We start from the raw sequence: 12,889 nt of genomic DNA, 5'->3' as shown, positions 1-12,889 counted from the left end.
GGGCCTCTCGTGTGGCCACAAGTCCTGTAGCCCATCTGCCCGCTAGGGCACCCAGGGCAGGCGACCAGGTGCTGAATATCAGGACCTAACAGGGGGTTCTGATGCCGGAGGCATCTGGCAGCTCGAAAGGGCAGAGACGGTCCTCAGTCCCATGGGAATGCCGTACTGAGTGCCTACTGTGTGCCAGAGAGGGGGCGGCGGGGGCCGGGCTGCCACAAACAGAAGTCCCTTTCTTCCAGGGTTTACGCAGGAAAGCTTTATAAATGGGACAAAGCCGGGCGGTCCAGGGGCCTCCAGGACACGAGGGGAGAAAAGCAGGGCGCAGGGAGCGAAGGCGGGGAGCCCGATGTAGGGCGCAGCCCCCGCCCCGCCCGGGTCGGCGGCCTCGGCGGCCTGAAAGGGCCACTGTGTCGCGGACCCCGCCTGCCCCCGTCCGGGAGCGCACTTCCTCGGCAGCGCCAGACCCCGGAGGCTCCGCGGCCCCTCCGGGGACAGACACAAATAGTTCCCGGCCCAGCTGCCCGGCCAGTTGCCTTGGGAACCAAACTCAATTGACTGACGTCACCGGCCCCGTTGCGCAGCAACCGTCTCAGACTCTCCCTCCTCGCGGGGGCGCTGAGGTCACGGTCGCCATGGAGACGGCGGGGCGGGGCCGGGGCGGGGCCGCGGGCGGTGGGACCCGCCCGCCCCTGCGCCCTGGGCCGGATCCCAGCGGCGCTTCCCTCGGAGGAAGCGGCGCCGCCTGGCTGCGGCCGACACCCTGTCTTGCCCTGGGGCCGGCCGGGCCGCCGCTGGCCGGAGAAAGGCCCTTTGTGGCCCGAGTGCGCCCGGCAGCCGGCCGGGATTTCTGGTGGACGCGGCCTTTGTTCGGGCTCACCCCAGCTGACCGCCCCGCTTCGCTTCCAGCCGGATTTGCTCGCCAGGCCCCAACCTGCTCTGCTACAGAGCAGGTGGCAGCACGGCGCGCCTGCATCCCCTCCCTCTGGTTACCCAGGAAATCTCCGCTTGGCCACCTGCCTCGGGGGAGGACACACGCCTGCCCGCTGCCTTCTGCTGTCATCCCGGCTTACCTCCTGCACTCCTGTGCCTGCCCCTGCGTTTGTGCCGGGTGGCCCTCACCTCCATCACCGCTAGGGGACAGGGGTTGAGGCTGCAGTCAGGCCAGGCCAGGTGCCCCTGGGTGAGGGGAATGGGGACATTGGACTTTGTTCTTAGAATGTCTCTCTGCAGTTTCACATTAGCAGAGACCCAGGCTGGGGGACACAGAACCTCAGGCAGGGGCCTGTGGCAGTCTGCCACCATGAACCTGCCTGCTCTACCTCCCTCCCTTACTGTTTATTGCTAGAGGAACTTCGTCTTGTTCACGTTCTTTGTGGTGGAGGCCATCTGGGGAAGACGTTTTTCCTCTATTTTGAACAGTACTACTACAGAAGGTTAGTAGAGAAACAGACTTTTTTTTTTTTTTTTTTTTTTTGGTACCATGGATTGAACCCAGGGGTGCTTAACCACTGAGCCACATCCCCAGCCCTTTTTATTTATTTTTTTATTTAGAGAGGTCTCACTGAGTTGCTTAGGGCCTTGCTAAATTGTTGAGGCTGGCTTTGAACTTGTGATCCTCCTCCCTCAGCCTCCCAAATTGCTGGGATTTTAGGTATGCACTACACCAGCACAAAACCAAACTTTTAGGTGAATTCTATTTATTTTTTTGGTTGACATTTAAAATTCAGAGATGCGGAGGAATCTTTCTTGAATCCATGGAGTTGAGGGGAGTTCTCAAAAATCTGAATGTCTTCCTCTTTCCAAATCACAGGTTAAGCAAAATTTGTGCTGCGGGTGTTGGCACGCACATACCTGTAATCCCAGGGACTCAGGAGGCTGAAGCAGGAGGAAGGCAAATTCAAGGCCAGCCTCTGCAACTTAGACTGTCTAAAAATAAAAAGGACCAGAGATATAACTCAGTGGAAAAAGCACACCTGGGTTCAATTCCCAATACCACAAAGAAGAAAATAGAAATAAATACAGGAAAGTTGTGTATAGAAGATTCACAGATAAGTTCTCGAATAGTGGGTGACCACACCCCTGGGCCCAGAGCCTAGAAGTGGGCTGTGTGTGGCCTTGGACAAACATCCAGCCCCACCTGCTGTTCTGACCTGTATTTGTGGGAAAGGTGACTTTTGTCTGCTGGGGAAACATAAGATGCAGGAGGTGTGGAGATTAGGGTGCTACCTGCAGTCCCAGACCTAGAGGAGCCAGAGAGACAGGCTGTGCGGGTCCTTCCTTCCCCTTTGGGAGGAGCATGGCCCAGGGTGGGGCAGAGCAGCCTGCTGAGAGAGGCACCAGCACTAGTGAAGGATGATCCTTTCCAACATGTGATCCAGGCTGGGCCAGAGTCCCTTCTCCAAGACGGATCAGACTCAGAGTGGGGAGACAGACTTCTCCTTTCTGGTCCTATGGACTTGGAGCTTCCGGAGTCTGAAGAGAGTAGAAACCTGGAGGAAAGACAGGAGTCATGGGAGGTGGAGGAGACAAGTGACTCAGGAGGATGGAGACAGTCCTGACAGCTTTGAGTCCCCGATGCCAGGCATCCCAAAGCCAGTTCTTTCCTAGCTCTTCATGACACAACCCTTTAATACCACTTGTGTCTAAACTACTTCGCTTTGGGTACTGTCATTTCCAATTAAGAGATTCCTGAACAATACCAAGGCAAAACAGAAAGTGCAAGAAGGAAGAAAATTGATTTTGCCATGTGTCCACTGTTAAATGCTGTTTCAATGTATTTTCTGTTGCTGTAACAAAATACTTAAGTCTGGGTAATTTATAAAGAACAGAAGTTTAGTTTGAGACCAGACTCAGAAACTTATTGAGACCCTAAGCAGCTTAGTGAAACCCTGTCTCAAAATTAAAAAAAAAAAAAAAAAAAAAAAAAAAAAAAATTTATCTCATGGTTCTGGAGGCAGGAAGCCCAAGAGCCTGGTGCTGGCATCTGCAAGGTCTTCTCACTGCATCGTGATGTGGGGGAGTGTATCCCTGAGTGAGACAGAGCAAGCATGCTAGTTTGGGTCTCTTTCCCTCTTCTTATAAAGCCACTAGGGCCATCATGGGGCCTGCACTAATGATCTCATTACTCCTAATTACCACCCAAAGGTCCCACCTGCAAATACCCTTACAATATAAATTTGGGGATTAAGTTTCTAACACGTGAAATTTGCGGGGACACGTTTAATCTTTTGCATTCTGCATTCTGTTTTAAAAGATACATGTTATTTATTTTTGTGCTGAGGATTGAACCCAGGGGTGCTTGACCACAGAGCTCCATCCCCAGTCCTTTTTTTATTTTGAAGCATGGTCTTGCTAAGTTGCTTAGGGCCTTGCTAAGTTGCTGAGGCTGTCTTCCAACTTGCCATCCCTGGAGTGGCTGGGATTACAGGTGGGCGCCACAGAGCCTGGCTTGGACTGAACTTTCAATCCTCCTACCTTCCAAATCTCTGGGTTTGCAGGTGTGCGCCTCCATGCCAGCATCTCTGTGAGGCAGATGGAGGCTCTATCTTGCAAGTGTGGAAATGGAGGCCCTCTCCTGGGACCACAGTGTCCACCTGTGCAGGACTCCACAGGGCGGGCCCGCTTGCTTCAGGCTCAGGTTCTGAGACCCGTCCTCCAGGCTCTGCCCCTGAAGACCTCGGCGGCGGGGTCGGGGGCCGGGTCGGGGCTGAGGCCTCTGGGCCTTGGTGCTCTGGGTCTCCGCACTGCCGCGCTGCCGTATCATTGCTCAACTCTGTCAGCGACTCCGCTTGGAAGGTCTGTGCCGCTGTCTTCCTGCCCTTGTTCCCAGGAGCTTCCTAGGATGCGTTTGCTGCCGAGCCAGCCAAGGCTGGTAGCGCAGGTAATATTCCGAATGTCACAAGGGTCGCTCAGATTCCCAAGCGCGACCCTGCGCTCCTGGTGGGGGCAGTGTTGCCTTCCCTCCAGCAGGGGGCGCGCCCCACATCTCAGGGACTCGGACCTCAGAAATGGGGTTCCGTCGTGGCCCCGGAGGCCGGGGGCTTTCATTTAAATATTTAAATCTGTACTTCAGACCTCAGGTGCCTCTACGACGTCCTCGTAGTGGGACGCCCGCACCCTGATCACTGCTCGGGAGAGGCGCTTTCCCTTCCTAAAACCTGTGCCTCACCAGGCCAGGCCCGGCCAGGCCAGACCGCAGTCACATGGATTCTGGCCAATTAGCCTGTGGCCACAGACTGAACCAAAATATTGTCCTCCCAAAGCAAGTAAAAACTGACAAAGATTTGGCTTTACTTTTCCCCGCCCCCCGCTTTAAACTAGTGTTAAAGTGGCCTCAAATTTCAAACTTTTTTTTTTTTTTTGGTACTGGGGATTGAACCCAGGGACACCTAACCGCTGAGCCATATCCACAGCCCTTTTTATTTTTTATTTGAGACAGGGTCTTACCAAATCGCTCAGGGCCTCACTTATTTGCTGAAGCTGACCTTGAATTTGCAGTCCTCCTGCCTCAGCCTCCTGAGTTGCTGGGATTACAAGTGAGCACCACCTTACCCATCTAATTTTTTTTTTTTTTTTTTTTGGGTGCTGGGGATCGAACCCAGGGCCTTGTGCTTGCAAGGCAAGCACTCTACCAACTGAGCTATCTCCTCAGCCCCTAATTTTTTTTTTTAAACAAAAGAAGGTATTCTTTTTTAAACAAGCTTTATAGTTTTCCCATCGTTTGTGAGTCTCCCTCCCTCTGTCTCTTTCTCACACCAGCACACACACAACTGAGATGGAAAGGTTAGCAGCAGCCCTGGCCAGGGTTTGGTGCCCAGGATGTTTCTTTGGGATCATGCCCGTGAGGAAAGATGAAGTCAGGCAGGCAGAAGAAGTCGAGGCTGCGATGCCTGCCCCAGCGGGCCTCAGGGAGGACGTGGGCAAGGTGGCTGTCTGCAGAGGCTGCTGCCGGTTGTCTGCTGCCAGTACTCTGGCAACTGGGGGATGCCACCAGGTCTTTCACCAAAGGGGGATGAGGGGACCCAACAGTGTCCACCACTCCCTGGACTGGTGTCCCTTCTGACCTCTGCCAGGACTTGATGACCTCCCTCACCAAGCTCCTGCTGGGTCAGATGGTGGGACCCTGGGCCAGTCCTGCTCACTCCTGGCCCAGCCTAGATGTCCATTTCAGCAGACCTTCTGTTTACTGGCCAGCCTTTTCTGGCAGGACACAATCCAAAAGCCCATCCCAGAGAAATGCTGGCTGTTGTCAGGTGTCACCCCTAACATGTCAGCGAGAAGGCTCCCTGGCTTGCTGAGAAGCTGGCCAACTTCGCAGGGCTGGGTTTTAACTTTGTCCTGCCTCCCACTCTCCACACCTGAGAGTACCTTCCACATGATCCTCACCACTGTGACCTCTGTCCCCTCCTTTTGTCCCTGACAACTGCCTCTCCCCAGCAGCGTGCCCCCTTACTCAGTGTTCTTCCATCTAATATCACGGACCACAGGGAGGCTTTGTGGGAGTCAGAAAAATTCCTCTGTCCTCTTCGGATCAGTTACTGGGGCCGTAAAATAAACCCACAAAAGACAGATGGACAACAGAAGTGCCGTATGAATTTTATTTTGTATGTTAAAATGCACGCCAGAATGTTTGCATGTTGTTTTATTTGATGTTAGACGTTTTCCTTGGTATGGCGGGCTTCGAAGAAAGAAGAAATGTCCCAAAGAAGTGGCAAGGTGTGATGGCTCAGATCGTTCTAACAGAGGACGATGAATTTGTGGAGAGTTGATGAGGCCAAGGAAAGGGGTTTCTGGGCTTTTGGGGTGTGGCAAATTGTGGGAAGGTAAGTATGTGGGGGCACTCCTGGTAGAGAGGGGCCCCCGGGTTAGGCTTGCTGGTGTAGATTCTGTCTGTGGTGAGGAGAGTGCCCTCCCCTTCCTGGTTTGGAAAAGGGGGACTGTCACAAGGGGAATTTATACCTGCTCTCGAGGTAAGGGGAAGGCAGAAAGCTCCTTTTGAGTTTGCTTTTCCTCGTTTGCCTTCAGTTCCAAATACTCCCCAAGCCAGGGCGGCATGCTTTGAGGTGCGGATTCTGGCTTTCTGCACCTGTAGCCCGCATCCCTGTCGCAGTGATGGGTGGGATCTTTCCCACTTGCCGACTGCTCCTGTGTTTTATGAAATGCCTCCTCTCCTCAAGCTCCTGTCTTGGGGTGTCCTGTTCATTCTCATTTCTCCCTGGGTCAACTTATCCTGAGCTGGGGGCACTGGTTTCTCTCCATGTTGGACCCCAGCGGCCCTGAGTGTGCAGCCCGATGTCTCCCCAGGCGTCTGGCACCTGGATGCCTGGGCCCCACCCCTGGGGAGCATGTGCCGCCAGGGGTTTGCCAGCTTGACTGTTTACCTCACAGCAAAGAGCAGGAGGAGCAGACGGGAGAGTCCTGTGCTGACAATGGGTGGTGGCCTGCAGGGCAGCACTAAGGCAGTCAATGGTGGGGACCTGGTGGGGTCAAAGTTGCTGCCCTAGCTTGTTCCTCTTTGGATCAGTGCTGGTCATGAACTGTGTCCTTACTGAGTCACCACGACCTCCAAGCGTCAATACCATGAAGACGAAGAGTGAGCTGGCGTCCTGCTTCTCCTGTTGTGAACCAGCAGGTGCCCGTCTGTCATCGTTGGCACTCGGGAGGCTGAGGCAGGAGGATGGCAAGCTCCAGGTCAGCCTGGGCAACTTGGAAAGACCCCACCTCAAAATAAAAAAAATAGGGCTGGGGATGTGACTCTGTGGTAATTCGCTCCTGGGCTCAATCCTCAGGACTTCCACAAATAAGAATGAACAGCAACAGATGATCCAAGAGGCCAAATTCACCTCCAGCTCGAGGTTCTGCAGGAAACGCACCATCTGGCCCTTTCCCACAGCTTCCGCAGCCCCTCGTCCTGGTGCTCCACACCTGGCAGTGACCCACATGTCTCCTGTCAGGCTCGGGCCACCAGGGAATTGTGACCGCCGCTTTCCTGGCCCTCAACCCAACTGGTCACCTGCGATATCTCCTTTCCCTTTGTCACCTTCTGTCACCCCTCACTGCCAGCCCTGCCTTTCCTGGGCCTGGACCATCTCTCCATGGAGGACCTATGACCCTGTCACCCCTGCTGCATGCCACCGTCACCCAGTTGCTGTGCTCCAGTCCGTTGCCCTTCTCTGACAGTGAAGGCCCAACTCAGTGACTGCCAGTGCATAGCTGCCCATCCCCCACCTCCACTCCTTATGACAGCGCCTCCACTCCTTATGACAGCGCCATGTGTCCTGGGCACCTAGCTCCAGGACGGGCTCCGCCGGAGTGCTAGCCATGCTGGCTGACCCTGCCTCGACTCAGCGCGTGCCGGCACTGTCCTGGGCACTTGACCCCAGAACCCAGTCAATCCTCACGGCCGCCCACCCCCCCCAATACTGTCATCAGCCGTTTATAGGTGAGGAAACTGAGGCAGGAGAGGCGAAGGACGCACAGCTGGTAGGCAGGATGGCCAGCATTTAGGGCAGCGTGGATCCAAAGGGCACGCTCCTCTCCACTCGCCGGTTGGCTCCAGCTGCCCCTCCTGCGATGAACCCCCATTTCTAGGCCTTGACCTGGATCCTGGAACCGCTACTTCAGTCCTGTGGCCTCTGTAACCCATCCAGGGCAGGACATGGGCACGGAACCAGTGTCCTCCCCTGGACCCACCTGCCAGAGCCCGTGGGAACAGGTTTCCACTTCTCAGAAGGTGGAGCTGGCTGAGGACGGAGGCAGCCAGTGAGGGAGCCTCCGGGAAGATGGCCCAGAGGACGGGCTGACCCGGAGCCGGCCTCGCCCACACCCACATTGGTGCCAGCTGCTAATCCTTTCCTCCTGCTGGTTGGAGTTTTGTTTTTGTCCCTTGCAAAGCTCAGCGTGTAGCTTTGCTGTATAGCAGGGCCCAGGCCATAGTGGGTGCTCATCACTATTTGTCGAGAGCTTGGACGAGCGCATTTTTGGGGTTGCCTCGTTCTTCCGCTGTCTGTCTAGGGAGCACCCTTTCTCCTCCAACAGCAAGGGCCCTTCAGGTCTGACTCAGTTGCTTCTCTGGGTGACTCCCCATTACTGGGATCTAAACTGACAACCTCCGAATTGTTTGCTTTCATGACATGGGGACAGTTCATGCTGTACCCCAAGAAGGTGGCAGGGCCTGGGGGCAGAGGGTGCACCTGTCTAGTTTATCTTTGCATCTCTTTTGGGCTTAAGAGTCAGACTTCCTCTCATGAGCCATCTGCAAAGCAGGTGTGGCCTATGCATGCTCCTGGGGGTCAGGCTGGGACATCTGTCACTCAAAGGTCAGGCAGGCTGAGTTGACGGTGAGCACCACTCTCCCCAAAGTGGAAGTTTACCAGCCTGTGATCCTGAAGAAATGGGGGTGTCTTAGTCAGCTTTTGTTGTTGCTGTGACTGGAAGACCTGGCCAGAACAATTGTAGAGAAGGAGAAGTTGATTCGGGGGCTCGTGGTTTCAGAGGTCTCAGTCTGCAGACCGTTGACTCACTCCTTGGGGTGAAGCAGACCATCATGGCAGAAGGGCGTGGTGGAGGGCAGCAGGAAGCAGATCCGGAGCCACGCCCCCGATGCCCACCTCCTCCAGCCACCCCTCCTGCCTTCAGTTGCCCCTCGGTTAGTCCCATTAGGGGATCAATTAGTTGATTGGTTAAGGCTCTCACAACCCAATCATTTCTCCTCTAAACCTTGCATTGTCTCACATACGAGCTTTTGGGGGACACATGGCATCAAACCATAACAGGGGTCCCTAGATTTTTACAAAGAGGTAGAAAAAAATCTAAATTTTTATGTAAAGTCCCATTTTTAGAATGCTAGCAATTAATTCATTAATTTGCACTTGGAGAAACACTATGTAGGTCAAGCAGATGTATCTGTTGGCTGGTTTCCCCTACCATTGCCCCCATCTGGAGCCCACTGGGAAGAAGGTCCCTGTCCAGGCTGGGCAGGAGGGTGCGATGAGTCAGGCCAACATCCTGCTGAGTTTACTCACACCTGTCACCTCTGGCTGCAGCACAGGGTCCAGCCAGAGCGAGGCTGGGACTTCCTGAGCATCAGCGGTCCTGAGGCCTGCCCTCTGCCGGCTCCTTGCTAATGCTTTCTAGGGTGCCGATGGAGAGGCCTGTGCCTAAGGGGGCAGCTCTCCTGGGTGTCCCACATCCCAGGAACCCCCTTGGTCTGAAGCCAAGCAGGACAGTCTGTCACCCTGCCTGGACCCTGTCCCACCCTGTCACCTGCCCCCTGGGTGAATACCAATGACAGCTGAAATGTGGGACTTAGGAAGGGCCAGAGGTGTGTTGTGGCCTGCGCGGCCTCCTGGATGGCTTCTAGCAGCCTTGGTGGGGTTACTGTCTCCACCCTCGTCAGGAGAGGGGCGCCCAGAAAGCCAGTGGCAGCCCAGGGTAGGTGGAGGCCCTGGGGTCTGAACCCACCCTGGGACTCAGCACCCTCCACCCCCACCAGGGACCTCTTGGAGCCACTGCCATTTGTCCCTGGGCCCAGAATGGGGGACCCAGAGACCCTCTTATTCTCCCCGACCCTGGTGGTGGGTGGAGCCCAGGACCTCTGCATCTGAGCCAGCGCCCTGACTTCTGCCCGCCGCTCCAACAAGGGGTGAGGCTGGTGCTTAGAAAAATAAACGCTGCTGGTGGTTTATTGATCTGCCGGGAGCCCCCAGGGAGGGTGGGCAGGAGCAGGTGTGAGAATCCAGGGCCTCAGGTGTGGCTGCTGAGCCAGTCCTTGGGGTTTCCTTGGGGAATCTGGTCTCAGCTGGGGCCAGCATGGAACCGGCGTGGGGCGAGGTGGCTGGTCAGGTAGCGCATGGCGGAGCGGATGCTCTCCATGGTCCTCCGCTCCACTGACTCTAGCACCTGGGTGACGGAGCGCAGGGTGGAGCCGGTCCCGGTGGCCAGCCCGGAGGTGAAGGTCGAGCTGGCACTCCCCAGGATGCTGGAGACGGAGCGCAGGCTGGGCCCTGTGCTGCGCAGCAGCTCCGTTGGGGAGCTGTGGCCAGTGGCCAGGAAGCCCATGGCCATGGTCATGCCCATGGGCTCTGACCACACCAGGATGTCGGCCAGGGAGCTGATGGAGCCCTCGCCCCCGCCCAGCAGGCTGGTCATGGAGCGCATGTAGCCGCTGTCCTCGTCGGCCATGTAGAGATCGGAGTCCAGCAGCCTCCTCCCCGGGGCCTCCGCGTGGGGGCTGGGCAATGGTGAAGGGGGTGCACTGCAGGCCGGGGAGGGAGGGAAGGACTGGACCCGCAGCTCTTTGGAACTGTCCACCAGATCCTCCCCGGTCACCATCTGGGACCCCTCAACTTTCTCAGCAGCCTTGGTGACCTCAGTGGGTGGAGGGTGACGCAGGCCACCAGTGGCTGCAGTGGTTGGGTCGGCCGCACCCGTGGGGGGCAGAGCAAAGACCAGCTGACTCTTGGGGCCACTCGCCTTTGGCGGCGTCCTTTCCTGGGCCTTGGAGTCACTGAGCAAGGCCACGCCACCCTGAGCGCTTTCATCGTCAGCTACCCCGACTGGGAGCAGGTTCTGACGGCCCACGAACACCTGCAGGGCCCCTGGGTCCTGGGGCACCAGAGATGTGATCTCCTCAGGTTCCTGGCCGCTGCCGGGAGCAGCTTCACTCTCGTCTTTGTCCCCAGAGGTTGGCGGGGCCTCGGAGGCGGCCTGATCTACATCTCGGTGCTCAGGGGCCGCTGCAGCGCTGCCCTCTGCTGAGGCGTCGGCAGGGAGGGGCACCTGACTTTGGGACCCTCCTGCCGGATCCTCTGCAGGCCTGTGGTCAGCCTCGGTGCCCAGGGAGGCCTCAGTAGGGCCATGTGGGGGGTTGCTGGTGGCTTCGGCCTCTTCCGAGGGCACGATGGTCATCTATGCCCTCTGCCACTTGCGGTGGTTGGGGGCAGTGGCCGTGACTCCATTGGGCTAAGATGTCTAGGTGGTGAGGTCACAGGGGGCTGTGGGTGGCTGGTGATGTCACAGGCACATGGACAGCAAGCCTGCCCAGTGACTGCCTTACTGAACTGAGTCTATGGCCGACTTGTGGTCAAGTTTGTAGGTAGGAAGGGAAAGAAAGACACATGTCTCCTTAAGGATGGAGGTGTGTATGCAGGTGCAGGTGCTGCCACAGGGTCACAAGGAGTCACCGTGCCTGTGACTCTGGCAGATTAGAAGGAATGCAGCTGCTGAGCTAGAGTCGGTGTGTATCAGGGACCCCTCCAGCATCTCCGTCCACTCTGGTGCCACAGGACCTGATTTCGCCAGTCTTTCTGCGGGGATTTGTTGCCTATTGGCAGTGGGCAGGAATATGTCAAGGCCAGGGCCTGGTGGGCTTGGTTCTGACTGTCCCTTTGGACACAGGGTCGATGAGCTTCATCTTCTTCTGGCTCGCCTGACTCGAGGTGCAGAGAACCACAGAGGAGCTGCACCCCAGCGTGCTCCTGAGACCCTGATGACCTTCTTGTGCTTGTCCTTTTACGAAGAAGGTTGGACTGGAAGACTTCGTTCTTTTGTGTCTGTGTCTCCGGGGTTGTCAGCTAAGACGTAGTGACCGCCCCTCAGGGACAGAGAATGAGCCAAGCCTAGGGTGCCCTGCCTCTGGGCAGGTGCAGCTCTGTTCTTGTACCCGCTTGTTCCTGGGGCAGCTGAGCCTCAGAGGTAAGAGGCAACTTGTTCCAGGTCACATGAGTAAGCACTGCTCTGGGCTCTGAACTCCGCCTGGCTTTAGCACACTCGAGCTCTCCAGCACCCTGAGATGACAGCAGGGTAGGGATGCTGGGGCGCCTCCGGGGGTGACAGCTGGTGCCTGCTCAGGGCTTGGCCGTCAGCAGCCCAACTCTCCTCCTGAAGCTCCCTCCCCACCTTCCTGCAGTGCTGCCTCCTCCCGCTCCACACTCTCCTCATCCTTTACGCTCCTCTGAGCGGCTCTGCTTCCCCCAAGCACCAGGACAACCCTCGCTACCCACTTATTCGCCCCTGGACACCCTGTGGCCACCTCGGGGGTCATGGGCACACCCAAGTTTGTGGGGCGTGTGGTGAGGCAACTGGAACAACCTGGACCTTGTGAAGGAACGGAGCAGGCTGCCAGTTCATCCAGGTGCCCTTTGCCCTTACTGTCAGAACCGCACTTTTAATCAGGGTGGCTATCTGCTCAGCTAAGAGAATGCATTTCCCAACCTTTCTTGCAGATAGGCAAGAACATGAGACCATATTCTGGCAAATGAGAAGCAAACAGAAAGAATTAGGTGGTACCTTGGGAAGAAGATCTTTCAAAGAGTGGAATACCCTTTTGCTCTTCCACCCTTTAATGCCTCTGGTTATTAGGAAGGTGCAGGCTGGAGCAGCAGCAGCTACACTGATCCATGAGGTCATCTTGTGGGTAGAAGCTATGTGCTAAGATGGTGGAACACAAGGATAGAAGGAACCTGGGTCCCTTGCTTGGGGCTGTCATACCAGCCACCAGACAGGACCACTGCCAACATCCAGAACTACTCTATGCGAAGGAAAATAATCACACATGTGCTTAAACTGTTGGCATTTGGGGTTTCTCTTCCACGCATCTCAACCTGATCCTCACCCAATTCTGACAGTTATGGCCACCCTGCGGGGCTGTGATCCACGCTTACTTGAACATCTTCCTGTCAACATCAAGAGCAGCATGTGACCCTGAGCACGGCAGGTGTCCCACCTTCAGGTGTGGAGACTGAGACACAGAGCCAGGTCCACTGCCCACGCCGGGTCCTGCCGGCACTGCCCTCTGCCTCTGGGTGGTATCTCCCCCACCCCCTCTTTACCGAGGAAACGAAACTGCATATGTCTGAGGCGTGTGGCCTTGTGTTTCGGAATACATTAC

At 56.3% G+C, this 12,889-nt stretch overlaps 1 protein-coding gene across 1 annotated transcript; it reads right to left on the bottom strand.

Moving 5' to 3' along the window:
- Window positions 1–9,795: 9,795 nt before the first annotated feature.
- Window positions 9,796–10,908, bottom strand: Tex44 (testis expressed 44). Its single transcript, XM_047543908.1, has one exon. It carries the CDS (start codon window positions 10,906–10,908, stop codon window positions 9,796–9,798), a length of 1,113 nt encoding a protein of 370 aa, XP_047399864.1.
- Between the last annotated feature and the right edge of the window lie 1,981 nt (window positions 10,909–12,889).

Source organism: Sciurus carolinensis, chromosome 3 (genome assembly GCF_902686445.1).
Source record: "Sciurus carolinensis chromosome 3, mSciCar1.2, whole genome shotgun sequence".
Taxonomy (NCBI): domain Eukaryota; kingdom Metazoa; phylum Chordata; class Mammalia; order Rodentia; family Sciuridae; genus Sciurus; species Sciurus carolinensis.
The sequence above is the reverse complement of the archived record's forward strand: the minus strand, read 5'-3'. Positions and strand labels throughout refer to the sequence as shown.